Raw genomic sequence first — 25,814 nt, 5'->3', positions numbered from 1 at the left:
CACTGTGAATGGCATGTTCATCGGTCAGCATTTTGTCGGAGTTATACATGTCGTACAGCACTGATGATTTGGGCATTGTCCTCAAAGGGGGCTATTTCATGTAGGAAACTGATGGGCGTCGGCCCGATGCCGACTACCTATGAGGGCCATAGCCGAGCACAGCTCGCAACCCCTCACTACAGCAAACTGCAGCAAACAAATGGAACGATGGAGATCTCACTCCGCATTGTGTCTCGTGGTACATGAGGAGCAAGTAGCGTCTTTTCTTCGGAAATGCGATCCGCCTCGATGTACAGACTACAACGTTCCCCAGATCTCCACTTTACGACTCCAAAACTTCGAGTTCCTAGTAACTACATTACAAAATGGCGTCCTCGGTACCAGTAGCAATCGTGACCGGCGGCAACTCAGGCATGGGCATGGGCATTGTAGAGCGCCTGGTCGCAAAAGGATGGAAAGTAGCTATCGCCGACATCAACCCCAACGCGAAATTCGCGGCACAGCTCGGCGCGGCATCAAGCTTCCACAAGTGTGATGTCGCCGACTACGACAGCCAGGCGGAAATGTTCCAGCAGGTGTGGGATACGTACGGCCGCATCGATGCGCTTTGCGCGAATGCCGGCATTGTCGACAAAAGGCGCGTCGTCTCTTTCTACCACCCACGGGACTTGAAGTTGGCTAAACGTCAGCAGCTCCATCTACATCTTTGAGCACCGGGGCTCGAACAAGTAAGTTCTGCAAAGAAGCGTGAGGTTCTGAAGCTGAGCACGGCAGGATTCCTCCCAAGCCGGACCTCTCAACCACAGACGTCGACTTCAAAGGCGTGGTATACGGGACACAGCTCGCGATCCACTTCATGCGCAAGAACAGCACACCGGGCGGGAAGATCATCGCGACGGCGAGTGTGGCTGCTATCTTGCCGCACGAGACGTATCCCGAGTATGCCGGCGCCAAAGCGGCCGTGGTCAACTTTGTGAGAGCGACGGCACGGATACTCAAGGCTGTAAGCTACACTTTGCGTTCACGTACCGACATGGAGACTAAAACTAACTGCTCGTAGAAGGAGAACATCAGCATCAACACCGTCTGTCCGGGCATCGTCCACACTTCGATCATCCCGCAGGAAATGGTCGATGCCGTGTCGCCAGACTGGTAAGCTTCTGGCTGATGGAGAGACCTTCCCACACTGATGTTACCAGCATGACCCCGGTCTCTACCATCGTCGCCGCATACGAGCGGTGTCTGGACGATGCCTCTCTATATGGCAGGGTCATTGAGTGCTCCACAGACAAGCAATTTGACCTCGAGCCGCCGACGCTGGCGAATGGGCACTATTCTAGGAGAGCCGTCACGGTCTGGGATCCGCTGTTCAAAATGTGGGTACTTTATCCCAATGCGTGGCCCGGCTGACAAGCTTGTAGGTACCACAAGGAGGCGTCAGGCCTGCCAGATGCCATTCCGTGAAGGAAAGGGCGAGGGACGGGGGACGCATAAGGAGGGGGGCTGCTTTGGGGGGAGAAGTGTAGCACGAACGTTGTAGACAGGGCAGTCGCATCTAGCATTGCTTCTCTGCTTGAATCGCAGCAGTGCGACTTGCGACTTGTTTCAATTTTCTCTATCGCTGGCTGGGAGTGGTGTCAGTGATGTTCACGGCTCGTTGACATTTATGAACGTGCTTGCTCCCGTAGACTGCGCACCACCGACCTCCGATCCTAGCCCTATATTTGGAGATCACATGGCCGGTGATTGGAACGGCGGAAGGTGGTACAGGGATCCCGACTGCGGGGTTGCGGGACTTACATGAACGGGCAAGGGATTAGTTACACGGCATATGCCCACAGTGGAGGGGTAAAAAGTAACGGTATATGAGATGTACGAAGCTCGGTGCGGGGAGGTGCGACTTCGATATGCTCGGAATCGATATAGCAAGGACAGGAGGATCATGTACATGGCTGATTACCAGCAGCTGAGGGGCTCCCGGGTCGATATTATTACGCACTTTGGAAGCCAGCAGACACGAGCAATGTCGGCCCCATGGCTTGCAGAGTTGTGCAGGAGGCGTGCTACCGAGCGCTTGCAACTAGCGGCCGGCAGCAGGTAAGCGCCGAGCTCTCACCTGTGTGTATGCCCCAACGAGGCTATCTGGGATTGTTAGATACTGGTCAGTGGTCAACAGATGTTGGCAATACTCCTACGCCGCACCCAAGGGATGGAGGGGTCTAACAATTGTGGCTGCCACGAGGAGTATTGACGCAATTTGGGAAGAATGCAAAACTGAGACAAGCGCATTTGGAGATGAGAGCGGTATTGCGTGGCTCGCTTTGAGAAGGCAGACCCTCCATCGATCCATTCTTTGAAGACCGAATGACAGGCGAACGAGGGGATATTCCAGAATCCCGAGCATGGGCCAGGGTCGCGTCCGATCTCCCAGGATCGGCTTTCAGACAGCCATCAAGACGTGCTGCTCAATTATCCAAGTTCCGGGGCAGCTGGAAGTTAGATTGAGCCGTTGCTGCACAAGGCCAGTCAACCAAAGGTCTGCATCTCGGTGTGCTGACGGCTTGCCGCGTGGTGTGGTGGATCCCCACCCATAGGGAGTCGTCCTTTTGTGGCTTAATATTGGCTTGGCAGGCTTGAAGGAAGCGCCCCAGGCAACTGATTGATGGTGATATTGCTTACCCACTGACTGACTCTCTTCAAAATGTCCCCGCGCGTGCCATAGCGACTGCCATACCACGCGGGTTGTCTGCGGAGCTTTTCTGTTATTGTTTTGAGCGTCGCGACCACAGCATTTAGTCCGACGAAGCATGAGGGGGTAGCACGTGTGCCTGACAAAGCCCGGGGATACAGTCTCCTTTGGCTTGAAGGATGGATTGGGCCAAACCGTCAAGGGGTGACGACTGCTTTCTCTCAGCTGCTAGCTCTCCTGGGGAGGACCAAAGTCCAGACCTCGCCCAACTGCTTGGTTATATTGGCTGGCACGAGCCAGTATCCGCCCCTGCACCCCCGAAGCACCACTTGTGGGCAAGACGCATGGCGGCGCTTTACCCGACTCGCAGGCAGCCGAGATGTTTTCCTTGACCTTTTTATCCATGTCGAGCAGCAGGCAGCGTGGTGGCTTGCAGCGTGCGCCGATTCAATGGCGCTATGCGCGCAATGAAATACGGCGCGGCTCCCATCCCCCGTAGCACAGCGCACAAGGCTGTTGGAGAGAAGCAGATAACCTCCGGCCAGCACGTTCAGTTCTGGTGACGATCGACGCTCGACAACCATCGCCTTTCTCCAACTTTCGTCGCTCCTGTCCCAGGTCGCCAAAGACACGCTACCGGCCCGTTCGGACGGACCGTCGCCTGCTGCAAGGAACGCCGCAGGGGCACCTTCACCTCCACTCTAGTCCGTTGTTGCACGACCGCAACGGAGACGCTCGCCGCACTGCACGCAGCGTCACGGTCATGGTGTGCAAACTGCCACGAGGGGCTTGCAAGTAATCATAGAAGTGTTGGTGGGCCTTCAATGGACGCGTTGCTGGGAGAACTCTGGGCGAAACGCGAGATGGGAGCAACGCTGTTTCACCATCAAGCGACCGCGGCGCGGCCGGCAGAGCGCCATTGCCATTTGAAGTCGTGCCGACGCAGCCTCTGCCGCCGTGCGAGAACAGCACCCCTCGTCCACCGCTTTCCTGGCTTGCTGTTGTTGCTCGTGGCGCTGCTATCGTGGACGTCCCTGCTCGGAAGCGCAACTGCTGCCTCGGTACTTCCACATGGTGATCGACATTATAGAGCAAGATCTGCACGCCTCCCCGAACCGTTGGAAGACACTCTCGTACCCGTGTGGAAAGGCCCTTCGCTCCTCATCGACACCCGCGAGCCACCATCCGTCGCGCCGTTCATGCCTCCAGTCTACTATGGAGATGCGACAAAGACCACCTCCGCGCCGCCGTCGAAGCGGTCCGTCAAAACTGATCCCAGCGCCAGCGGCGATTTCCAGATTCCCACAGCCTTCGACTCGGCGCTGTCCAACAACTTCACAAACAATTGCGCGACTTTCTTCAAGACGATGCTACATAGCGAGACCGTAACCAGCTGTCATCCTTTCTCCTTGATGCTGCGAGTGCGTTTGCCCCTGACAGATGCTACTCGAAGCCACGACTGACAACTTACAGACTTCGAACGCGCTGTTCAAGGCCTCCAAATCCTTCATTCGTATCACACAAACCCTCGAGGCAACATGCGCTGCAAATTCGACGCAGTGTACAACCGGGATGAACGATCTTGCGATCCAACTTCTCACAGACGATGCGTGCAAAGTTGACTACGACAACAACAACCCGCAGGTGGTACAGGCTTACAATGGCCTCATCTCGTACGAGCCCATGTACCTGGCCAGCTGCTTGAAGGACAACGAAGGCGACTACTGCTACGCCAATGCCGTCACCAACACCACGTCCGAAGGCGTCGATGCGATTCCCTTTTATCTACCGTTGGGAGTGGGCATGACCGGCGGCGCGCGCCCTACATGCAACTCTTGTCTCCAGGACGAAATGGCCATCTTTTCTCAATTCGCTGCCAACTCCACGCAGCCCGTCAGCAAGACGTACTCGAGCGCTGCCGATACCATCTCCATGTACTGTGGGACCGCATTCGTTAACGTCACCGCCGCCCCACTCAAAGGCGCTGCCTCCACTTCGACCGTTGCCTTTACACCATCGATATCCCTGTTCATCATGCTTTTCTTCTTCCTCTTCCAGTGATTGGAAGATGCACTTTGTTTAATTCTAATGTACATATTAAGGGCTCAATATTTGCGACTATATCAAGTCGATCCATTTAGCGATGGCGTTTGGGATGACTTTGTTTCTTTGTGTTTACTGGGCCATTAGGGAAGGCTGACTACGCGGGATACCCATTGGAGAATCAAAATAGGAGGGGCGGCATAATGCCAGGCATTGTGGCAAGGTATTTGGGCAGACAAGCGACGGACGATGTCATTGAGGCAGTAATTTTAGTCGTGGAAGGGATATCCTTACCAACAGTGTTATCGCTATCGGCGCTATCGCAGTCGATTGGGGAACCTTGGAACTGGGTGAGGTGGGATACCGAGGCGTGGCGGAAGGGTCGTACGAAGGTCCTTGAATTTCACTTTAGATATTAGACCATCTACCTCCTGCGCTCGCGGGGTACAATAGAATCGGCCAAATTACCCGATTCCAAGGTCGCTCACCGTGCACACATTCCGAGACTTTGGTCGCCCTTAGCTCCCTTATGCGGACGCATCAGCTACCGGTATCTGCGCGGTACAACGCGTCTTGTGTGCTGACGATTCGTGTCCCCAAGATGTCTTAGGGCATTTCAGACACCAAATGCAGTGGCCTGAAACAGTCACGTGGGCAGATCCTCCATGTGTGGGCCCTGCGGGGGATCTCATGTACCACGATCCGAGTCTCAACGTCGCAACACGACCCCTGGTTGTCCGTGAGCCTCAGGCTCCACGCCGTTGTCTGCGCAGACTGTTCGCCCGTGTGCGGCGACCGACTTTAGTCTGTTCATTTTCAAGAATCGGTACTATTACTTTCGCTGCTGATTATGGAGAAACAAAATCGCATGGGTCAAGCCAGGAGCCACGTCCTCTCATCTTACGCCGGGCCATTGTGTGGGCGGGAACGCCGGGAAGCCAGGACGGATCGACTCTGTGACAGGCGCAAATCGCTGCAAATCCCAGACGCCTACGCGTTTGATGGTCTGTCACCCTGCGAGCAGCGGACATCCATGTCTGACATTTGTACATGCGACCGCCAGTTCCCAAGCCCCATCTCGACGTAATCGTTCTCCATTTCTCCTTCAATGTACCCGTAATATTTCTATTTTGCCCACTCTACCTCGCTCCTTTCGTATGTAGTACAGACTTCGGTCTACCCACACTCTCTACCGCATCCGCTTTAACGTCATTCCTTGGCTTTTCAGCCTCCCGCCATTTCGGTATACCATAGTGAACTTAGGCTACGATGACGGACTATATGACCCAGCCGGGGCTTAGCCTACCGCCATCCTCGCGACAGGACATTGTCAGCGCCCTGCTGAACGATTATGGAAGCTCGTTTGAGGACGGTAGCAGCTCGCCGTATAAGTCGTCGCCGGTATCAGCTTTCAAAGAACTCCCACCTCCACCGCCGCCGGAGAGATCAAGAGCAAGGGACTATAGTAATGGTAATTCGTCTCCGGCAGTTCAGAAGATGAACACGCCCTTTCGCCTTCGGGGTAAGTAATATCTCCGGCTTTTTGGGGGATGTTACACATGGCTTCAGTGGATAGCGGCGTATCGTTTGTTTTTGCTCGACCGTCCACCACGCGATATTCGAGTGCAGGCTCGTCCGCCTCTTTTTCAAGCCGCTTCACTGTCCGATCACCTGCAATCTGCAGCTCTCTCAAAGCCACGATTGCTAACAACTTCTCAGTGGACGTACCGGCATCGCCCGAGTCACCGAAAGGGTCCAGTAACTCGGAGGGTTCTCCATCCAGAATCGTCTCCAAGCGCTTAAAGCGTAGATCCATACCACGCTCCTTGACATTGACCGTCAGCAACGGATCCACAGCTGAGCTGCCGAAAAGCCCTACGATTGCTTCGCAACCTGAACCGCAAAATCCCTTCCACACGCCTGTTGAGGAGAAGGCACTTCCTCCGCCGCCACCGGAGAAATCCACGCGTAGACAACCGTCGGCAATGGGAAATCAGAACTCGACTGCGCGGTCTCCACGAAAGGACTCGCTACACTCGCAAGACGGCAAAGAGGACATGGAGCCTGTGAAAAGGAAGCCTCTCCCAAAATTCACGTCTTTAGCAGATTTGGGGAATGGCCCTCGAGGCGGTAAAGGTGGACCAATGCCTCAACCGCGCGCTCGAAAGCAGAGTTTCGAGGCCGACACAGATGAAGAGCGCGGAAGAACCGCGTCACGAAATGACACTGTCGAACCACAACCCCGTGAATATGCCCCTCCCAAGTTGAGGGATCAACTCACTCCAATGGACGCTCCTCGGATTGTCAATCTCCTCCCACCAACTCCGACAGATGAATCGACAACTCCTGCACCCCCGCCTTCATCGAAAAAGCCCTTCGGAGGAATGGGCTTGCCCTCTAATCCCAGGCACAGAAAAGGCAAAAGCGACACAGGATTCGACGTACTCAACAGTGCGACATCACCAAGCACACCACAGCTCCCGGCACCACCACAAACCATAACTCCCGGCCCCACTCCCACGCCTCGCAAAATAGAAACAATGGGAAATGAAGAATTAGTGGACCAGGCGGCCAGGTTCAGCCCTGACGTCTCAAACAGCCAACGTCGCCCTTTTAGCTTCGAACGCGTCCCCACTTCGCCGCCGCCGCAGCTAAAAGAAGCCGCCCGCGACGACGCGTCTATCAACGCGCCGCTTCCCCCCGCGCAAACACAACCTCGCACCGCAGTCTCCGTCTCTCCTCCCACCCACGCATCCCCCCTTCCCGTCCCACCACCAGCCTTCCCCCCCCCCCGGTCGGCATCCCGCCAACCACCCCCACCCGCCTTCGCGAGCCTCCCCTCCCAGCAACGATCCACCACGAGCGACGACACAGACACGGGCATGTCCTCAGACGACGCGCCCGACACGCCGCCCTTCGTGCCGCTCACGGAGGCACCCCGGCCCGTCTCGGGTCCCCCGATCACGCACAAGCACCACGGGTGCTACAGCCAGCACGCGACGTTTGTGTGGAGCCGCAACGACTTCCAGCCGATGGCGTGCATGATCTGCGCGAAGAACGACACGGAGCGGCGCTGGGCGTGCGTGTGGTGCTACCTCCGCATCTGCGTCGAGTGCAGCGTGGAGCTGCAGAAGACGCCGGGGCGCCGGCTGCAGAGCGTGCTGGAGCGGCGCGCGGCTGAGGCGACGTACGCGGGCGAGGCGTACGAAGATGACGATGAGCCGGCGCTGCATCCTGGGTTTGGGGTCCAGGGCGCGCCGGCCCAGGTGAATGGCGTCGTGGGCGGCAATGCTATCAATGGTAAGAGGCATGATAGTGGGAATGCGAACCCGAGTTTTGTGGTGTGGGATGCTGATGCTGAGGATGTAGGTGAGCGGGTGGACTTTAGCTGAGGGGCGAGGTGAAGCTGTGCTTCTGCTTGAACGCTCGCGCGACGCATAGATTTCTTAGATTGGTTGGGTTGGGCTTGGTAATGACCGCGCTGTCGTCGCGATATGCATTGTTGGAGTATGGGTTGGGAGACTGGATATATACCATCGCAACGCGAATTCAATGACACAATTCTTACTTGATGCTGTATGTGCTGTGGGATGTCTTGATTCTGGGGGTTCTTCTGCTGAAGTGGGCAGGCGGCTGGGTGGAATGGAGTCGGAAGGTGGTCATGCGCGAGTCTTCGCGTTGGCTGCTCTGTCTTCGCATCACCAACTTCAATGCTACCACCTTCGATGGGACCTGGCCCCGAGATGTCACCCCAATAGCCAAGCACGCGAAATACACTAGATGCCTAAGAACTGGTGCTTCGCAGGTTAGTAAGGAACTCCAGAGACTGCAGAAACAATTTCCGTGTTGAAAGAGGTGTTTGCTCGGTAGCCAGTACATGACCAGTCGTGGAGGTGATGTCGTGGGTTATCACCCAAGTGCTAATTGCCATTACCCTTCCTTCAGCTTTTCCATCAAGCTACGGTTTCAATTCGAACGTGAACGCAAGCCTTCTTCACGTTTAGCGGCCCCCAACCCGTAAGCTGAAATCCATCTATCGCAATATCCGCATTGATATGTCTCAGCCTTGCGTTCGAGCGCTACATTCCAATTCGGTTGGTGCAATGAAGCGCTACATGCACTTGGCATGATTGCCTACTTTCCACAGATGAAGGTCTGGCAAATTTAGTGGAAAATTCAGCCTGGTCGCGGACAGTACATGCTGGTCGATAGACGATGCGTGGTCATGTTTGGCGCCGTACGTTGTACAAAAGGTTTCCATCTACCATGGAAGTTGAAGTTGAGGAGCAGGACAAAGTAGTCTAGTTGTGAGGTGTCAGCAATAGATCTTTGACAAGGGCTTAGTATCTGATTTTGACAAGGTTTGTGGAGACGGCGGACTGGTAGTCTTGAGAACTCTGTTCGAACTTAGGGGAGCTTTCTCGTTGCAGTCTGAAGAGTATCTCGACGATGTACTGTAAAATTGTCGTCGGCCGCAAGCGGTAATGAGTGTTGAGCCACCTACGGATTTGGATGAGGGACGGAACAATGGACATTGGCTGAGAAGCCACAGTCTGACAAAACCAAGAGCCGCTGCACGAGCCCAACGCAATCGTTTTTCATGCTCGACGAATCGATGGATGGCATCTTTGTCACGTATTTTTATGCGAGGATGTGCAGTACGGCACGTCGGTCGTCCACGGGACAAGGTGCATGTTCGTGCCAATCACCACGTGCGGCGCAGCAGGCCGCAGCTTCCGCCCTCACCCCTTGCTGCTGAACAACCCCATCACCTGCACCCGGCCCCGCTGCTTCTCACGCAGTATACGTTCAAGCATACAACGCGTGTCATTGTGAAGAGCTGCACGACCAGTACGAAGCAACTCGTGGGCTGCTTCGGTTCGGTTTTCCTCTCTCGCTCACCGGTCCCGGACCCGCAACACCCCAAGCGCTCCCCATAAATTTGAGGCTCGTATCTTTCAGCCCCCGCTCTCAGCTTGGGCTCTGAGCAAACCACGTCGCCCCGTTTCAGCCCGCTATCTCCCAACACGGGTGGTCCCACCCTGACCGGCCTACGCCATGCCACAACAAGGCCATCTGCGCCACGCGCGCCCGAGCCACACCACCTGCGATTCGATCACGCCGTCTACGCTCGCTAGCCCCGGTCACTGTGTGACGAGCGAGCAATGCGAAGAGAGGACTGGCGCGGCGCAGATCATTGGCTGTGGACGGCGATTGCAGACGAGTACGACCGTCGGAGACATTGACACGGAGGGCGCAGGCCAGAATTAGAAACATCATGCGTTTGCGTGAGTCGAGTTGCGGTGCGTTTAAGACGGCGCACCCACGCTGCGTCCGCTTGGTGTTTGGCCAGACGTACTTTCCTTCCAAGCAGTGACCAAAGTCCTTTCATTCTTGGCTTCTGCAGGACCGTTACAATGGCTGACGGACAACACCCGTAAGTTCTGCGTTGAAAGACAGTGTGAGCTAGGCTAATCGTGTGCACTCAGATCGCTCGTCCCTCGCTGGACCGTAGCTGTACATGCCGTCCAGATCCTATTCGCGATCATCATCCTGGGTTTCGATGCGTACGGCATCAAGTACATCGCGTACAATGCCCTCATCTTCTCACTTGTAGTGGTAAGCCGACTGCTCTATGTTTCCCAACTATCGTCACTGATGTCCGACGACAGTGTCTTTGCACAATGGCGGTTGGTGCTTACATGATTGTTTCCCAAACCATCCTCCCCAAGATGTACAACGTATACGTTGCCTTAGCCGTCCACGTATGGCTGCTCATCTTCTGGCTCGTTGATCTTGGCCTGGTTGCAAACCTCGCTGCCATGTGGGGACGAGGCGACTACTGCTTCACCACCTCCTACGGCTGTACGTACTACCTGTACTTATTTCGCAGAAGTAATCACTGATCAAACTTTCAACTCGCAGTCGGCTCAACCTACTGCTACACCAAGAGGGACCTCATTAAGAGGGACTACACCACCTTCGGCGCCTACTACGGCGTCCTCACCGCCGGTGCCATCTTTGCAGCCATCCAACTGTAAGTCCATTTCTCACCCCTCGTTTCTTACAACTGACAACCCCCAGCGTGACCTGGGCCCTCACCGGCGTCCTTCTCGTCCTCGCCTGGAACAAGAACCGCACCGCCGGAACCTCCGCCAATCCCAACGTACCCCCACAGTACCAGAACAACGGTCAGGCCGTCCCAATGGAGAAGTACGACCAGCCTGCCGCCCCTACCCCCGGCCAGCAGTATGGTACGCCGCAACCACAGTTCGCCAGTCCGCAACCCCAGTATGCACAGCCCGCGCAGCCGCAGTTCACTGGGGCCCCGTACGCCCAAGACCCCGTGCAGCGCCAGGATACTGTGAGCCCTGTCTCACATGCTGGCGGATACGCACACAACCCCAGTGTGTCGGGCGTGAGCTCACCGCAGCATACTGGTCAGCCTGCGTATCCCCCGACACCTCAGCAGCAGGCGTATCCCCAGAATGCGGCCGAGGTGCACACGGATCCGTATAATCCTAATGTGCCCGAGCTGTCAAACCACAGGTGAGCGGCACCGGGCGGTAGTATGCTCGGCAATGGTATGGTGTGATAGGAAGACAAGCGGCCAGGTGTATAGTGATTTAATTAGCGTGAAGTATCGAGATACCCTTGGTCTATGTACCCCCCTGCATCTTCTTCTTTGACTTGATCTGGTATACTTCTGTGGCCTGGACTTCGATATGTCCATGTGTGGAGTACTTTTGATGTCGTTGGGTTCACCGAGTTCCATCGGCGCCCCAAACAGTTGACCAGCATAAATGGAGGGGTCGAGGCCTCTCAGCTGGTGCGATACTATCACAGCATCAGGCCACGGCCATAGCTTATTGAGCATGTCAAACTGCTAGATGCTACATCTCTTTACAGCGTCTGTCTAAATCCCACCTGCCCTTCCAGTACCCTCTCACCCTTGTCAGCTTGTCGATTCGCCCTCGAGTACACCACAAAATTCTTGAGCACATGCAATATGCTCAGCACCTGTGTCGCAATCACCGTTGCCATGGCCGGCCTACCACACAGTCAGTACTTCCACATCACAACCCCGTCACCAACAAATCGAGCCACTTACACATACGCCGGCGCATCCTGCTGCCGGAAAATATTCGCCGCCGCAATCCCCCCACACGCCCCGCCCCCAATCAACAATGCACTCGCCACGCTCCTCTTCATCTGCCCCACAATGTTATTGTGCATGTAGCTCAGGATACTGGGCACGTTTGAATTCGCGCCAGCGACGCCCAAAAACACGCCCGCATATCTTGCATCCGCGTTGTCCAGAAACGCCATCATGCACACCCCCACCACGGCCGTCGCACAGTTGAGGATGATGATGGCCCCACGCATCCTGAACCGGTCTGCTACGTACGCAGTGGAGAACATCCACACCGCGGCCACGACATACGGCGGGAAACTCAGGATCTGGCTCATCGCGACACTGTGGCCCATGTCGGAGCGCAGGATGATGGGCAGAAAGTAGCCGAAGGAGTAGGTGACGACGTTGTTAAGGAAGTAGAGCCAGGCGAACTCCCAGATCTTCCAGTCACGGAGGTGGCGGAGAATGAGAGAGGGTGTGAGCTTGTCGACGACGGCGTCGCCGCGGTCGCGCTGGATGCGGGCGAGGATGAGGCGGGCTTCGGGGAGGGTGAGGAAGGGGCGCCGGGTTATGAGGGAGGGGTGGGTCGCTTTGTCGGGGAAGTCGACGATGAAGATGTAGCCGAGGAAGCCGAGGGCGATGGTTATGGCACCTTCCTGGGGACGGGGATCGAGTCAGCTTGGGGTCTTGGGAAGCAGTTACATGGGCAGTGGGGAGAGACGGGGGGGTGGACTTACGATAATGAAGATCCACTGCCACCCGTTTAGCCCCTGGATGCCTTTCATCTCACTCAACCCGTACGCCAAGATATTCGACAGCCCCGACGCCAACAGCGCCAGCAGATAAAACGCCGAAAACCGCTTCTGCACCTCAAACCTCACGTACCAGCAGCTTAGCAGAAACACGCAGCCGGGATAGTACCCGGCCTCCAGCACGCCGAGGATGATGCGGCACCCGAGCGCCTGCGTCCAGTCGCTCACGAAGCCGAGCCCGATGGTCGTTGCGCCCCAGCAAACGACCAGGCTGGGCAGCCAGACCGCGGGGCCGAGCTTGCGGATTATAATGTTGGCGGGGAACCTACAAGGGTGAGATTCAAAGTCAGTGAAATGCACACAAAAGAAGGGTAACTAGATAGCAGCAGGTCGTTTTGTCTTGAGCTCGGGATTGAAGTCTGAAGTCTTCAGACAGTGATAACAACGGAAACAACCAGAATGTACGCCAGCATCACTCACTGGAAGATTACGTAGGGGATGAAGAAGATCATGGTGAGGATGGAGTAGCGGGCGCCGATGGAGAGGCCGAGGTCTTCGTCCATACCGGCGATGCGGGCCTTGACGGCGTCAGTGGAATGTGATGGCCCCATGAATAGGTAAACCCACATTTGGAAGGTTGACACGGTCGATAAGTGCGAAGGCGTAGATGACTGCGAGAGTGGGTAGAAGCCGTAAGTCGATCTTCCGAATCAGTCGACGCGTCTCTTTATCTTCTCTTTCAGGTGCGCCAGACGCCGGGCCTGAGGTGTCATTTGTGGACTCGAGCACGTCTGCGACGTCAAGGCCGCCGTCTTTGCCTTTACGGGGTCGTTCATCATTGAGGATCTATAGTTGGTGGTTAATTACATGCGTCGGTTCAAGCCCAAAAAATACGCACGTCTTCTTTTCTCTCTGCCTCCAAATCTTTCTCGGTAACAGACATCGTGAATCCAACGCTCATATCTCCTTGTAGCAGACTGTCGCTCTGACAGAAACCGAACCGGGCTCTTCACACATTTATGCACTCCCACTCTCTCCCCCAGATCTCCATGGACCCCGCATATCCACCTCTATTACCGAGAACGCGGGGAGAGCGTCGATCTCCGCTTCGTTTCATTATTGCAACGCCAAGCTCTCCCCAGCGACCAGAGATAGTGGTGACTAGCATTCTGTCAGAGAAGCTTGCATTGCTTTAGGGCTTTGCGAGTGGCTGCGTGTCGTAAGCGGAGATGGCTGCCAAGCACGACTTATGCAATTCTCGACTCATCACGCGCGACGTCATGCGAGATCGGAATTGGCATCCGTTGGGGAAGGCATTATGCACATCGAGGTTGAACGGGAATGTACCGAATAATGCCGGTGCTGACAATGCTAGTAAGCCCACCTATGTGGTGAACATACGAAGATTTTCTAGATTGTATATCAAGCCGCCTCTCTCCTTGTCTTTTACCTTTGCATTATGGCTTGGAAGCTTTTTCTATCTGGAATTATGCATCATTTCACCTGGAACTATCCTTGAAGTCTGGTAGGCGCGCGGTTCCCTCCTGTTATTGCAGCTTGACATGGTACTGGGCATTCACAGACAAGCCCAATGCTGATGGTCTTTGATTCGTAACGTCGTTAACGAACAAACTCGCCCAAATGAATGGCCCTTTTTTCCAGCCAGGTACTCAGTGCAGATTCGTCAATCGACCACTCGTTTTCCTCTGTGGGTGAGATAATCGCCAAGCAGGACAATCAGGTATCTGAACCAGTCTCCTCGGAACCGCATCTGCCGCGGTGCCGCATGATCCAACTGAACCACCGACCTCGGTGGGAACGATTCTAGAGAGGGACCATCCGATGCTTCTGAGCCTGTCACGCCCATGTTGTACAGCATATGTGACTTGGCCGGGCCTTGTGCGTTTCTTTGTTCTCATGACTACACCACTGCCGCGTGGCCGAAGAATGGGCAACATCATTGCTTTCAAATCTTAAGTTGTACGCGACTTGTGTCATCTTTGGTTCTGGGTCCAAGCAGACATTTGTCGGCGTCATAACCACGCGCAAGAAAATTGCGGCGATGACTGGTCGGCATTGTCTTGGGGGTACCATCACGCAATGTGTAGGCGGTTTCGCCCTACTGCATCGTGTCCTCGATGGGTTCTCGTAGCGCGTGTATAGACGGTTCGGCTACGGTGCTTCCAGTTGTGTGCAATTCTCAACTGCATGTGGCAAGAAGCGCCATGGATCGATCGCAACATGGATTTGTTGGCCTTTGTAGTGTGCGGGGTGTAGTCTTGCTGTCACTCCTACTTCATATCGCGTAGCGCGGCAGAGGTACCGGGTTAAGCATCTCCTCTGGAAAACCTCCGGCGTGCCTTTTCCGGTTAGTGCCAGCCCTTCACTTGAATGGAGTTAGAGCACCTACTTCTCCTCTTTGGCATAGCTGTCAATGATTTCTGTCATCTCAGGAAATTTGCGTCGGAAATTATCGCCAACAGTCCAGTTTTTGAGCTGCCTCAGGTGCTCTTCGTAGATGGGATTGATGAGTATATTGCCATGCTCATCGTTCGCTGCAGCCAAGATGACGAGATTCGGATCATAGTCCCACTTGATGCCGAATGAGACGCTGTAGGCGGAGGCAAAGTCATCGAACTTCACCTCAGGGTGTTCGATTAGATAAATCCGAATCTTGGGCCTTGGGCCGGGTCAGTTATGTTACAGGTGAAGCAGGTAAACTGACCATGGTATCCTATCAATCCAACTTGCATGTGGTCGTTCAAGCTGGATTTGCTCTGGACGCAACCATTCCGGCATGGCCTGATAACTGGCTTTGGTTCTCAACACCTCCCACTTGAGGAGCGTACTCATGATGTAGTGCACTCCCACCTTCTTGGGCAACGTATCGATTTCTGTGTAGCTCCTAACAATGTCGCCAACGATTGAACTGGTCTCATCTACCTGGCGATTAGGCCGACCGTCGAACAAAGCGCTAAGATCAGGCTTGTCGGGGTAGTACTCGAGGCGCCCGGCTGTCTGGAAAGCGTACGCTTCCCATCGCCTCTCGACAAATGTTTGCAAGATCTGGTCTGACATGCATGTAGGAGTGGTATTCATAGGGATGGCCTCGTAGGGTGCAAGGCCAGTGGGTGAGGCCGCGCTGTCGGGCGGCGACTGCCCATTCCCAAGAAGCCGCAACTGCAGCGCTGCTTTCTGAACGCGCAAGTGGTCATTCTCCTCCGACATGGCAAGAAATCTGTTGTACAGGTCGTTTTTCTCGCGAGTTTCGATGTCGAGTGCACGTTGCAGTTGTTCGACTTGTTGGGTAAGACATTGTATGTTCCATTTCGTTCTCTCGCGCATCGCTTTCTGGCTTTTTCTATCTCTCGCCCTCTTTTTCTCTAGGTTCTCGACATCCTGGGTGGTACGCTGCTGGCCTCCACCTCCACTCGCGGGCGATGTTGTGTCCCATGGTGACGTCGATGCCATTTTCTCATCAGTAGAGGTTGTGGTCACGATTACAAGCGTAACGCCTGCGGAGCGCGTCCGCGTATTTTCTAGCTCATCGACAAAGTAAGAGTGAATGCAGGTATGAAAATGGAAGGATGATCGAAGAAGTGGAGAAAGGCTGGGGGAGACGGCTTCCGGAAGCCCCGCTTCCGGGGTAATGCAACGGCCGACGTCCGTATGGGCTATGATTGGCGTGCATTCAAGGGCGCGTGCCATCCCGCACGTGATTAACTCAGGTTCCCAGCACGTTCGCGAGGGGCACAGTACGATCAAAGTTACAGGATGGAAGTTTATGAGCGCGCTATTGATTTGTTTGGAGTATATTGAAAACGCCTAGCAATGCACCGCCGATGGGTAGACATGCAATCTCCTCTCGCTCAAATACGACCACGCTCCAAGAATCTGTTCGGAATGTCGACGTATTTACACCTTATGTATTCGCAGAGATTCTTGCCCAAGCTATCGAATCCACTTGTTGCATTGAATCCGCGGTCAAGATGGTCTCTGAGCAAGAAATGGACAGCATAAATGTTGGGCATCTCGCATCGGTCAATATTCTTGCCCTCGTCATCCTTCCCGAGAAGCTCACGAATCTTCTCAACACTGAGGATCGTGCGCAGCCAATCGAACTCATCTGCATGGCGCACAAAGAGCCCAAGGTTGCAATTGGATGATTTGTCGCCTGATCGGCCCATCACAACGTAACCGAGGGGTGCACGAGTCGTTGGTCCGAAGGAAGCAAGATCGACGGGGTTTCGCGTATTGTATGAGGGCTGGTTAAAGTCGTATTCCTGCGTCACCTTGGGAGGCGGGATGTCAACCACAGTCCCGTCGGGGAGGTGAGCCTGCTCCTTCACGAATTCTTGAGGCATCAGGCTGACCCAGTACTCGAAGAAGGGCCGACCCATCGCGGTCCGCATATCGGGCGCCATGGTGGATCCGGGATAGCCCTGTAGGGTCGTTAGTTATGCACGGTACAAAGGCCTTCAAGTACCAAAGTGACGGGCTAGCAAGCCCTTCTATCACAACGACAGGAATCCCGAGAGTCTCAAAACACCACACCAATACTTGAAAAAGGGCCATGTCTTACCTGTAAAAGGTTCTCTATACAGAAGCGCGCGAATGAGCCGCGATCAGAATCTATCATGGCACCAGCAGAGAGCAGATCAGCATTTTGGGTCTGGGCGAAGATCCGCAAATCAACCGTAGCCTCGTTCTGAGATTGAGGATCTTCCGGTACAGCACCCGCGAGCTGGAACTTGAGGCAGGTAAACTCTTTCACGTAGTCTCCCATGGCCGCACGCGTTTGCCTTTCGATCATCTTGGCTTTCTCTTCAATATCCAGGCCCGTAAGATAGAAATGGAATTCGGCCTGGTAACCGCCCTTAGCTGTGATACCAACCTTGGTCGTCGGAGGAGCAGGATAACCCTTGATTCCGGACATTCGCACAGCATTTTCGCCAACTTGCTCGAGCTTTACATTCTCAATCTGCGCGGTAACGTCGGAGTTGTAGTAATATGGTCCTTGAATCTCGTAGAGAAGCTGACTGGCGATGGTCTGGATGTTCACCAAGCCATGTTTGCCCTATAGATGAGGTTAGAAATCATTGCGCAGCAATTGAACCGTGGCTACCTTACCTTCTCCATAGTGTACACTGCCTCACCGTTGGCCTCGATGGCAGCAATGGGATATCCCATGTCGGTATCATTGACACCGAGGTCCTTGAAGCCACTGTAATACCCGCCTGTAGCATATGTCGAGCACTCGATGACGTGGCCAACCATCAGTGCTGAAGCAACCTCCTGGATGTTGTTCTCACGCGTCCAGCCATGCCACCACATCGCCGCACCAACGGTAGGGGAAGCATCAGCTACGCGACCACAAACAACAATGTCCGCACCAGCTAAACTTCTGTTAGACTTCGTTTACAGAAGCGGAGGGAAAAGGCTTACCAGCAAAGCAAGTTGCAATACCTGTTGCACCAAGATAGCACTGAGCGCATATCGGTTCGAAAGGCCAGTCCTGGATGTTCTTTCCGGCAGGGAGATTGGGAAAGTTTTCACCCTTGCGATAAAGCTCTAGCGCTGCGTCGGTGCAGTCATCACCATCGACGTACGCAACTTTCAAGTCTACGCCGTGCTTCGCGACCAGCTTCTTTACTTCTTCAGCGAGTCCCTCCACGTCACTTGCGCCTGCGTTCACGCAGATCTTTGTCTTGTTCTTTGCGAGCCATGGAATAGCAGGATCGACTTCCTCCAAGAAGTACGGCTCGTAGGCTGCACCGACGGCCGAGAGTTGCTTCTTTGCGAGCTTATCTCTCTTGTCTGATCCTCGCAGCGTCATGTTGCATTCGGACATCCAATCACCGGTGATTACGTCAACATGTGGTTCGTTCTAAGACATTTAGCAACTCCTGCAATCATGGTGATAGGTTGCAACAAACCTTCGCCATGTCTTCGATGGCTCGTTTTCTGTCATACACACCTCCGGAGCACCCTGCAACATAGATAGGTCTCTTCTGAGAGCCGCTGGCGCCATTCGTTCCGTTTGTACCATTTGTAACTGAGGCGTTGACCCCATTCTCAACTGGAGGAGTCATCTTGAACAATGAAAGCAAAATGTCACTCGAAGAAAGACAACAAGTGAACGTGTATCAGTGGGATAACTGGAAAGATATCGCAGCGCGGTAGCAGGCGGGGTTTAAGTACGGACATAACCAAGCCACCCGCCTCTATTATGCCAACACCTACACATGGGTCAGTTATTAATCGAACCACACAGCTGAAAATCCCCGCAAAAGCCTCGCCTAGCCCCTATCACACTGGTTAGAGGAACCACGCCGGTTGTTTGGCAATGGTCGGCGATATCAGGCATCATGCATGAAGAAGGGTCTCGAAGTCAGAGAAGATGCAAAACGTTTCCGACAGCCAAAGAGATGCTTTGCGCGGGCACGCCTCGTGGCGAAGGCAGCTACTACTGAATCATTTTCTCAGTTTCGCGGGGTTGAGCTAATGATTCACTGTGCATTAGCTTGGAGCTACCCCTCTCGTTCCCGGCCTTGTGACCCTCCTCTTTATCGAGCTGTGAACAATCGCGCGTCTAGAAAATTTAGGTGCTCTGACACGCATGCAGGGACGCGTACCATGCTCCGCGGAGCTGCTCACATAGGCTGAGCTGCAAATGATTTACTCTTTGATAAAATGCGTTGAAGCATCACAAAGTCGACAATCGCTGATCGCGACAATCGTTGACAGTGCTAAGGCTCAGATGGAATCTGTTGTTTTCGGTGATATGTCCCCTATTGCATTCCAAGCAAACGTCTATCTACCCAAGAAACCCGCTTGATATCTCAAGAAAACATGCGCCAGTGAAAGCCGAATTTCGTTCCCATACTTTTTCGCATTTTCCTGCACCGCCTCACTAGGAACATGTACCTCCTTGAAATACTCCTGACTTGGGTAAACCTCAATCGTCTTGATAGTTTCCGGGTGTCCCGTATCTTTCAAGATACTGTAGCTCAGCGTCTCCGTCTCATTCTTCTCCGTTTCAGACGTGACATGTTTCCAAGGCTCTAATGCTTCCGCGCGCTTCCCCTCCTTGTACTCAATCGAAGCATAGCAGATCCATGGATCTGCCACTTTCAGGACCTCAGGTCTGGTGAAAGATGCATAGTTTTCTGATATTGTTACGGTTGCCTCGCCGTCGATGTTCTGGGGGTTGGACGTGAGCCAGCCCACCATATCCTTCACAGGGTCGATAGACATGTGCGCATCGAAGGCCGCTCGCGAAGTGTATCTATTTACATCAGCTAAGTAGTCGCTTCGCAAAGTGGCTATAACTCACTCTTCTACTACGTAAAGTGCATTCTCTTCTGATCCGTTTCGAGGCGAAGAGACGAAGTACTTGACAGTGTCGGGCTCGTTCTCATTTGCGAATTGTGCGATCTTGACTAGCTTTTCCAACGCCTGTTCTCTATCAGTAATGCACTTTACGTTCCTTCTTCTTTCCTTGCCGTTTCTTTAGCTGCACTGCTCGCGAAAGGTAGTTTGGCGACGACCACGAGATTAGGCATGATGATTTGTTTCCGTCCGAAGGAAAGGGAGTTCTGGAGTTGACGCCGCGACGAGATGATAGCTGCGAAGTGAAGCCTATACAATTCTCACTATTCGATTGAGATTTGTAGAAAGAGAATTGCGACAGAAAGTATGCGAGAGAAGTGTCCCGAGGCAACTTTAGCTCCCGCTGCTGCATAACGTGGGGCGTGTAAGACTAGGCTGACAATACCCGGCGGAACACCGATTGAACGCGTTGACGCTGCACCCCTGTGGGCCAATCGTAGCTTCCGTAATTTTCGCTCCCTAGATGGCAGGCTCATGTTGTGTGTCTCTGTGATGGGGACGCTTTGTCTTTGTTGACTTTCTAATCTGGGCCGTTCAAACATGAGTCCAGCTGACAGGGAAGAAAGCGATACCAAGAACATCCGATAGCTGGAAACGTGGCATTGGAAACATACACCGACTGCGTTGCCTTTCGTTTGTCTAGTCACGATCAACTGTCACTCATGCTCATTTTGGATACCGACATAGTAGACAATCTATATGAACTCTAGTTCGGGATGCCTCGGGACGTAAAGATAAGGCGTTTGTCAAGAATCGACATGTAGAGTGGGCGGCCGGAGGTACCCGGAACCTAAATGATTGCCCAGGTATTGTGTCATTCTTTGATGCTATAGCCTGCCCTTTCTTTCTCGTGCAAGCCGAGCCGGCAGCATCCGACGAAGCACTTTTCCATTCCCAGACTTGGGGATCTCGTCCAGTACTACAACCCCTCCCCGAAGTTTCTTATACGCCGCAACTCTCGAATCAACATGCTGCCGTATGTCCTCCACCATCGCATCCCTATCCTGCTTCGAAGCCTTCGCCTCCGCAGTCAGTGCGACATACGCAATAGGCACCTCCGTCCCCTGGGCATCGTCCCACAGCGCACAAACTGCGCCCTCGCTCACACACGGGTGCGAGTTGAGGTGTGCCTCGAGCTCCGCCGGTGGGACCTGGTTCCTAGGCCCAAGTAAGCGCGCAACGCAAAGCATGGTACTTGACAATCATACCCTTTATACTTGATAAGCTCCTTTTTCCGCTCCGTAAGCCACCAGTATCCCTCCTTATCCACCCTTACCACATCCCCCGTCCGCATCCACGCGCCATCAAACGTCTCCCTCGTAGCCCCTACATTGCGCATATAGCGTCTGAATACACTCGGGCCCCGGACGAGCATTTCGCCCTGTGCGCCGTCTTCCACATCCCTCCCCTCATCGTCGACAATGCGCGCTTCGATCCCTGCACACAGTTTCCCCACCGAACCCACGCGATGCGCAGACTCGGGCTTCAGCATGGTGATGTTCGTTTCCGTCATGCCATAGCCCTGGAAGACTGGGGCGTTGGGAAGGTGTCTCCGGAAGTGCTGTATGGTGGGCGTGGGCAGCACGGCGCCAGTGCACATGATGTATTTAACGCTGTGGAGGCGCGAGAGGTCAAAGGAGGTTTGCTTGGAGATCTGGACAGCAATGGTGGGGAGTATGCGGAGAGCGGTGGCTTTGATTCGGGCGGAGAGCTCAAGGTATGATGGCAATGTGTACTTTTTCTGTAGCATGGTGTATAAGCCTACCCAGGTGCCCATGAGGGCTACGGTGACGAGACCTGAATTGTGATGTCAGCGATGGATATACGTGGTGGTGCCATGTCAGTGAACGTACCGTAGATGTGACATAGGGGTGCAAAAAACACTCCGCGAATACTGGCAGACCAGTAGTTAGGCTCAGTCGCGCGAACACCGAGCATTGAGGCTATAAGATTGTAATGTGATAGCTCGACGCCTTTTGCTTTGCCGCTCGTGCCCGAACTGAAGCACACAACCGCAGTGTGCTCCCGACCGTCTCTTTGCGACAAGTCAAAGGCTGGGAGTGAAGCTTTCTGATCGAAGAGACTATCCGCAGAGCAACTCTCATCAAACGGGGATTGGGCGCCATGCAATGAAATGGTAGGTAACCTAGTCAAGTCCTGCCTCTTCGCAGCACCGTACAGAGTCGGCCATGTATCTGAGTCTGCGGCCAGAACTTTGGGCTGCGATACCTCCAGACAATGTGCGACTTCATACTCTGTGCTCAGAGGGTTGATCAATCTAGCATGCGTCAATGGCAACTCTCCAGTACGCGGTTCCCAAAACATCTTACACAGCAATTCCTCCGCACCACAAGACCGCATGTATCAGCTTGACAACGTCGACCTTGTCTCCTATCAGTCAATCCCACTCAGCCCAGAAGCAGACCCATACCGAGTTTGGAGCACATATGCAGACCACGTCTCCCTCATTTACGCCGACATAGTTCCGCAACGCATACGCCCCCCTTGCGCTATCCACTCTAATCCCAGCGTAGGTAATTCTCTTCCCCGTCCAATCGTCTTCACAAATCACCTTGTCGCCCTCGACATCGTCCGGGTTATACAACTGCAGCAGTTGCGAAACAGACAAGTTCGGTGGGACTACCGGGGCCGGGTAGGGAGATGTGTAGATTTTGGGAGAGTGCATGGTCGTACTGTGGACATTGCTCTGCAATATTGATGCGGGCGCAGACGCTGCGAGATTGGAGAGCATGCATGTTCTATTGGTGATTGGCCCGTGCTCGATGGGGGTTAGGCGCGTTTGAGGACCCGTGGGAGGAAGCGCGGAGGGGCGGGTTGTGGGCCGCGATGATCAGGGTAGTGACTAGCCTCGGTTGTTGTTTTCCATGCGAGCTGTTCTAGCGTGCATGGGGGAGGTATTGATTGCTCGGAACATGAGCGAGGCCTTCATCTTCTACAATATGGGCTGAATGTATGCGCTGGACCGCTGGAGACGTCATTGTAACGGGAGTTGGTGTTGTTCAACCACCGCGATGAATCATTGCGAAGGGGGAATTGCGTAGAACGCGGACTAGGAATCGTGGCGCAGATAAAACATTTTATGCCGAGAACACTCGTACGATTCCATGTGCGTGCATTCTTCTAAAGAGTCTGGAATTAATCCGACCCAACGAGAAGGATGCGCGGATACCGACAATCTGGTTGTCGCAGGATCTTGCGACGTTCAACAATTTGCCACCCATGCTTTCATTCCACGAATGACTAGGCGCGGAGCGCGCGGAGCAAGCGGCAGTGGCTGGCCAATCGAACGGAACTACTCATCCGATCTTACCTATGCGGGGACCCCGCGCGCTGTAACAACCTATCGACGCGTGTAGGCGCAGCCAGGAAGAGAAAGGCTCACAGCACACCCTGAGCGCCACCCCGACCAGCATGCCCTGGCGCACCTGTCATATACGACGTAGGAGCCGAGACAACTGATTCACGCGCGACGCGGCCTTCCTCTTCCTCCTTAATCTGGCCGTCGTACAAGGCCAGTAAAGAGTCCCTGCATTGGAAGCTACCCTGGACCACCTCGCTCTGAGCGTCCAGTGCAACTGCTGAAGATCCCAATTCTCGCACATCTTCCCTTCCCGATTCCCCAGCTCTTTTCGTTGTCACACCGCCGTGATGGATCGCAGATCTTCAGATGAAAAACGACCCAAGGAGGACCATGTGGTCGAAGAGGAGTACGCGTCTTCGGACTCGGACGTGCTCTCGATCAAAGATGCCGCTCGGGGCGACAACCTCCCTGAGAACTACTTTTTGAGCGTCGCTTTCATTGGGACTGTCGTTGGCCTCTGTCTGGGACAGATCGCAGCGTACATTTTTCTGATTCTGCCGACAAACGTACTCAGTTTCATCAACGAGGTAAGAGACACTTCTCTCCTGAACGATTGGAATGCTAATGCTTTATCAGGACATCGGTCCCAGCAAAAATATAGCATGGGTCAACATCGCCAGGACACTGGCGGAGAGCACAATGTTCCTGGTGTCTGGCCGCTTGAGCGATCTGTTCGGCCGTCGGTGGTTCTTCATCGGCGGTAATGTCATCTGTCTGATCGGCCTTATCGTCGGCGCATGCGCGAAGAACATGGACACACTAATTGTCGCATCTGCCGTGTACGGATTGGGAGAGTGCATCCAGCTGAGCTTCGGCGTGGCTATCGGAGAACTCGTGAAGAACAAGCACAGGCCTGTAGTCGTAAGTAGTTCTCACATTGAACATTTCGAATTAAGCTGATCATTCTAGATGTCGTTCATCTTCGCGACGTCTGCACCTATTGCGACGTTTGGTCCCAAGATTGCGAGGGCTTTCGTCCAGAATCCATCTCTGGGCTGGCGCTGGACATACTACCTGAGTAAGCCATCACCTCTCTAGGTAACAAATGCCGCCAAAGCTGATCATAATAGACATCATCGTTGTCAGCATAGCCATCATTCTTCTCTTCTTCTGCTACCACCCCCCGAACTTCGAGCTCCTTCACGAGCACAAGTCAAAGAAGCAGCAGATGAAGGAACTCGATTACCCAGGCATGTTCTTGTGGACTGCAGGACTCGTAATCTTCCTCATGGGTATCTCTTGGGTACGTTTCATGCGTCTCGTTGAGAAAATTCAAACTAATCAGAGTAGGGAGGTGGTATTTACCCATGGAAGTCAGCAGCAGTTATCTGTGCAATCGTTATCGGCGCTGCTTGCCTCATTGCTTTCGGCTTCTGGGAGGCCTATGGCAACACTAAATTCCCCCTGATGCCGATGAAGTTCTTCCGCAACCGCGGCTTCATCTCGCTCGTAGCCTGCGCTACAGTCGCGTCCATGTTCTACTACTCCGCAGTCCTGCTATGGCCGCAGCAAGTCTCTGTCATGTACACGACTGACATCAACTACGCCGGCTGGCTCTCCGTGCGTCACTGCTTTCCCACTCATCAGTTCGCTCCCGCTAACCTATCCCCAGTGCACTGTATCCGCCGCTACCGCCCTGGGCCAAATCGCTGCTGGAGGCTTAATCAAATTCTTCGGCAAAACGCGATACTGGCTCATTCTTTCCGCCTTCGGCATGGTCGCCTTCGTCTCGTCGTGCGCTTCTTTGACCCCAGCAACCAAGAACATGGGCATCGCATTCACTATCATCGGACCCTTCTTCGTCGGCTTCATCGAGCTCGCTGCCCTCTCTCTCGCCCCGCTGTTCTGCAAAGCCGAAGAAATCGGCGTGTCGTCCGGCATGCTGGCGTCGATCCGTGCAGCCGGTAAGTCCACTATGCCATTCCGCTGATAATTGAACATTGCTGACTTGAAGTTCAGGCGGCTCCATTGCCGTAGCCGTCTACTCCACTATCCTCACCAACCGCCTCTCCACCACCATGCCCGAGGTCGTTGGCGGCGCCGCAATTGCCGCAGGCCTGCCTACCTCCGACGTCCCTGCTGTCCTCGCCGCCGTGACCGCCGGCACCGTCGCCAAAGCGCCCGGCGTCACTCCCTCAATCCTCGCTGCTATCGGCGCGGCGGTGCCGACTGCGTACAGCCAGGCGTTCAAGACGGTGTACCTTGCTTCGTTGGGCTTTGGAGGTATTGCCATCATTGGAAGTCTGCTGACTGTTGATCCGGAAAAGCATTTGACGGATAAGGTGGAGAGGAAGCTGCATGGGATGGGGGTCAAGGAGACGGCGGACATTCAGCATGTTGAGAGGCAGGAGAAGGTGGATGAGGTCTGAGGGGCCATTGGAGTTCCAAAGAAAACACATGTACCATATGAGCTGCATTAGA

At 54.3% G+C, this 25,814-nt stretch overlaps 10 protein-coding genes across 10 annotated transcripts; 5 read left to right on the top strand and 5 right to left on the bottom strand.

The window, feature by feature from the left end:
- Positions 1-179: 179 nt before the first annotated feature.
- Positions 180-1,474, top strand: CC84DRAFT_1161608 (uncharacterized protein). Its single transcript, XM_018177784.1, has 6 exons — positions 180-637; positions 693-728; positions 775-1,003; positions 1,061-1,152; positions 1,200-1,376; positions 1,422-1,474. The coding sequence occupies exons 1-6, from the start codon at positions 366-368 to the stop codon at positions 1,462-1,464; spliced, it is 849 nt and encodes a 282-aa protein (XP_018041112.1). The 5' UTR covers positions 180-365; the 3' UTR covers positions 1,465-1,474.
- A 2,414-nt stretch (positions 1,475-3,888) lies between these two features.
- Positions 3,889-4,750, top strand: CC84DRAFT_1214043 (uncharacterized protein; the record flags this gene model as incomplete). Its single annotated transcript, XM_018182601.1, has 2 exons — positions 3,889-4,110; positions 4,163-4,750. The coding sequence occupies 2 exons, from the start codon at positions 3,889-3,891 to the stop codon at positions 4,748-4,750; spliced, it is 810 nt and encodes a 269-aa protein (XP_018041111.1).
- Positions 4,751-5,847: 1,097 nt separating this feature from the next.
- CC84DRAFT_493038 (uncharacterized protein) lies at positions 5,848-8,210 on the top strand. The gene is made up of 3 exons (XM_018186513.1): positions 5,848-6,254; positions 6,452-8,032; positions 8,102-8,210. Exons 1-3 carry the CDS (start codon positions 6,002-6,004, stop codon positions 8,122-8,124), a joined length of 1,857 nt encoding a protein of 618 aa, XP_018041110.1. The 5' UTR covers positions 5,848-6,001; the 3' UTR covers positions 8,125-8,210.
- Positions 8,211-10,127: 1,917 nt separating this feature from the next.
- On the top strand, positions 10,128-11,625 carry CC84DRAFT_1161604 (uncharacterized protein). Its single transcript, XM_018177783.1, has 5 exons — positions 10,128-10,169; positions 10,222-10,351; positions 10,405-10,597; positions 10,658-10,769; positions 10,817-11,625. Exons 1-5 carry the CDS (start codon positions 10,150-10,152, stop codon positions 11,283-11,285), a joined length of 924 nt encoding a protein of 307 aa, XP_018041109.1. The 5' UTR covers positions 10,128-10,149; the 3' UTR covers positions 11,286-11,625.
- A 10-nt stretch (positions 11,626-11,635) lies between these two features.
- CC84DRAFT_1184675 (MFS general substrate transporter) lies at positions 11,636-13,736 on the bottom strand (the record flags this gene model as incomplete). Its single annotated transcript, XM_018180768.1, has 6 exons — positions 11,636-11,783; positions 11,844-12,523; positions 12,605-12,944; positions 13,100-13,197; positions 13,247-13,380; positions 13,688-13,736. 6 exons carry the CDS (start codon positions 13,734-13,736, stop codon positions 11,636-11,638), a joined length of 1,449 nt encoding a protein of 482 aa, XP_018041108.1.
- Positions 13,737-14,915: 1,179 nt separating this feature from the next.
- Positions 14,916-16,090, bottom strand: CC84DRAFT_1214039 (uncharacterized protein; the record flags this gene model as incomplete). The annotated part of the gene is made up of 3 exons (XM_018182600.1): positions 14,916-14,979; positions 15,030-15,299; positions 15,345-16,090. 3 exons carry the CDS (start codon positions 16,088-16,090, stop codon positions 14,916-14,918), a joined length of 1,080 nt encoding a protein of 359 aa, XP_018041107.1.
- A 398-nt stretch (positions 16,091-16,488) lies between these two features.
- Positions 16,489-18,711, bottom strand: CC84DRAFT_1256504 (DUF1446-domain-containing protein; the record flags this gene model as incomplete). The annotated part of the gene is made up of 5 exons (XM_018184632.1): positions 16,489-17,061; positions 17,202-17,696; positions 17,750-18,015; positions 18,065-18,506; positions 18,556-18,711. The coding sequence occupies 5 exons, from the start codon at positions 18,709-18,711 to the stop codon at positions 16,489-16,491; spliced, it is 1,932 nt and encodes a 643-aa protein (XP_018041106.1).
- Positions 18,712-19,398: 687 nt separating this feature from the next.
- On the bottom strand, positions 19,399-20,184 carry CC84DRAFT_1203097 (uncharacterized protein; the record flags this gene model as incomplete). Its single annotated transcript, XM_018181807.1, has 2 exons — positions 19,399-19,907; positions 20,105-20,184. The coding sequence occupies 2 exons, from the start codon at positions 20,182-20,184 to the stop codon at positions 19,433-19,435; spliced, it is 555 nt and encodes a 184-aa protein (XP_018041105.1). The 3' UTR covers positions 19,399-19,432.
- Positions 20,185-20,824: 640 nt separating this feature from the next.
- Positions 20,825-22,763, bottom strand: CC84DRAFT_1203096 (amp dependent CoA ligase; the record flags this gene model as incomplete). Its single annotated transcript, XM_018181806.1, has 5 exons — positions 20,825-21,169; positions 21,220-21,808; positions 21,865-22,289; positions 22,342-22,394; positions 22,443-22,763. The coding sequence occupies 5 exons, from the start codon at positions 22,761-22,763 to the stop codon at positions 20,839-20,841; spliced, it is 1,719 nt and encodes a 572-aa protein (XP_018041104.1). The 3' UTR covers positions 20,825-20,838.
- Positions 22,764-23,355: 592 nt separating this feature from the next.
- CC84DRAFT_1139495 (fungal trichothecene efflux pump) lies at positions 23,356-25,790 on the top strand. The gene is made up of 7 exons (XM_018176241.1): positions 23,356-23,920; positions 23,970-24,254; positions 24,303-24,411; positions 24,464-24,636; positions 24,684-24,953; positions 25,006-25,297; positions 25,353-25,790. Exons 1-7 carry the CDS (start codon positions 23,681-23,683, stop codon positions 25,760-25,762), a joined length of 1,779 nt encoding a protein of 592 aa, XP_018041103.1. The 5' UTR covers positions 23,356-23,680; the 3' UTR covers positions 25,763-25,790.
- The last annotated feature ends 24 nt before the right edge of the window (positions 25,791-25,814 follow it).

This window comes from Paraphaeosphaeria sporulosa (assembly GCF_001642045.1).
Source record: "Paraphaeosphaeria sporulosa strain AP3s5-JAC2a unplaced genomic scaffold CC84scaffold_2, whole genome shotgun sequence".
Taxonomy (NCBI): Eukaryota; Fungi; Ascomycota; class Dothideomycetes; order Pleosporales; family Didymosphaeriaceae; genus Paraphaeosphaeria; species Paraphaeosphaeria sporulosa.
Note: the sequence above shows the minus strand (reverse complement) of the source record. Positions and strands in the feature narration are given on the sequence as shown.

Excerpts from the sequence above, each read along its gene's own strand:
- CC84DRAFT_1139495 (XM_018176241.1), top strand. The coding sequence starts at position 23,681 with ATGGATCGCAGATCTTCAGATGAAAAACGACCCAAGGAGGACCATGTG. Across the intron at positions 24,412-24,463 it reads GCGCTGGACATACTACCTGA|ACATCATCGTTGTCAGCATA; the intron begins GTAAGCCATCAC and ends TGATCATAATAG. Across the intron at positions 24,637-24,683 it reads TCCTCATGGGTATCTCTTGG|GGAGGTGGTATTTACCCATG; the intron begins GTACGTTTCATG and ends TAATCAGAGTAG.
- CC84DRAFT_1161608 (XM_018177784.1), top strand. The coding sequence starts at position 366 with ATGGCGTCCTCGGTACCAGTAGCAATCGTGACCGGCGGCAACTCAGGC. Across the intron at positions 729-774 it reads GAGCACCGGGGCTCGAACAA|GATTCCTCCCAAGCCGGACC; the intron begins GTAAGTTCTGCA and ends TGAGCACGGCAG. Across the intron at positions 1,377-1,421 it reads TGGGATCCGCTGTTCAAAAT|GTACCACAAGGAGGCGTCAG; the intron begins GTGGGTACTTTA and ends ACAAGCTTGTAG.
- CC84DRAFT_493038 (XM_018186513.1), top strand. The coding sequence starts at position 6,002 with ATGACGGACTATATGACCCAGCCGGGGCTTAGCCTACCGCCATCCTCG. Across the intron at positions 6,255-6,451 it reads CACGCCCTTTCGCCTTCGGG|TGGACGTACCGGCATCGCCC; the intron begins GTAAGTAATATC and ends ACAACTTCTCAG. Across the intron at positions 8,033-8,101 it reads GGGCGGCAATGCTATCAATG|GTGAGCGGGTGGACTTTAGC; the intron begins GTAAGAGGCATG and ends CTGAGGATGTAG.
- CC84DRAFT_1161604 (XM_018177783.1), top strand. The coding sequence starts at position 10,150 with ATGGCTGACGGACAACACCC. Across the intron at positions 10,352-10,404 it reads TCATCTTCTCACTTGTAGTG|TGTCTTTGCACAATGGCGGT; the intron begins GTAAGCCGACTG and ends GTCCGACGACAG. Across the intron at positions 10,598-10,657 it reads CTTCACCACCTCCTACGGCT|TCGGCTCAACCTACTGCTAC; the intron begins GTACGTACTACC and ends TTCAACTCGCAG.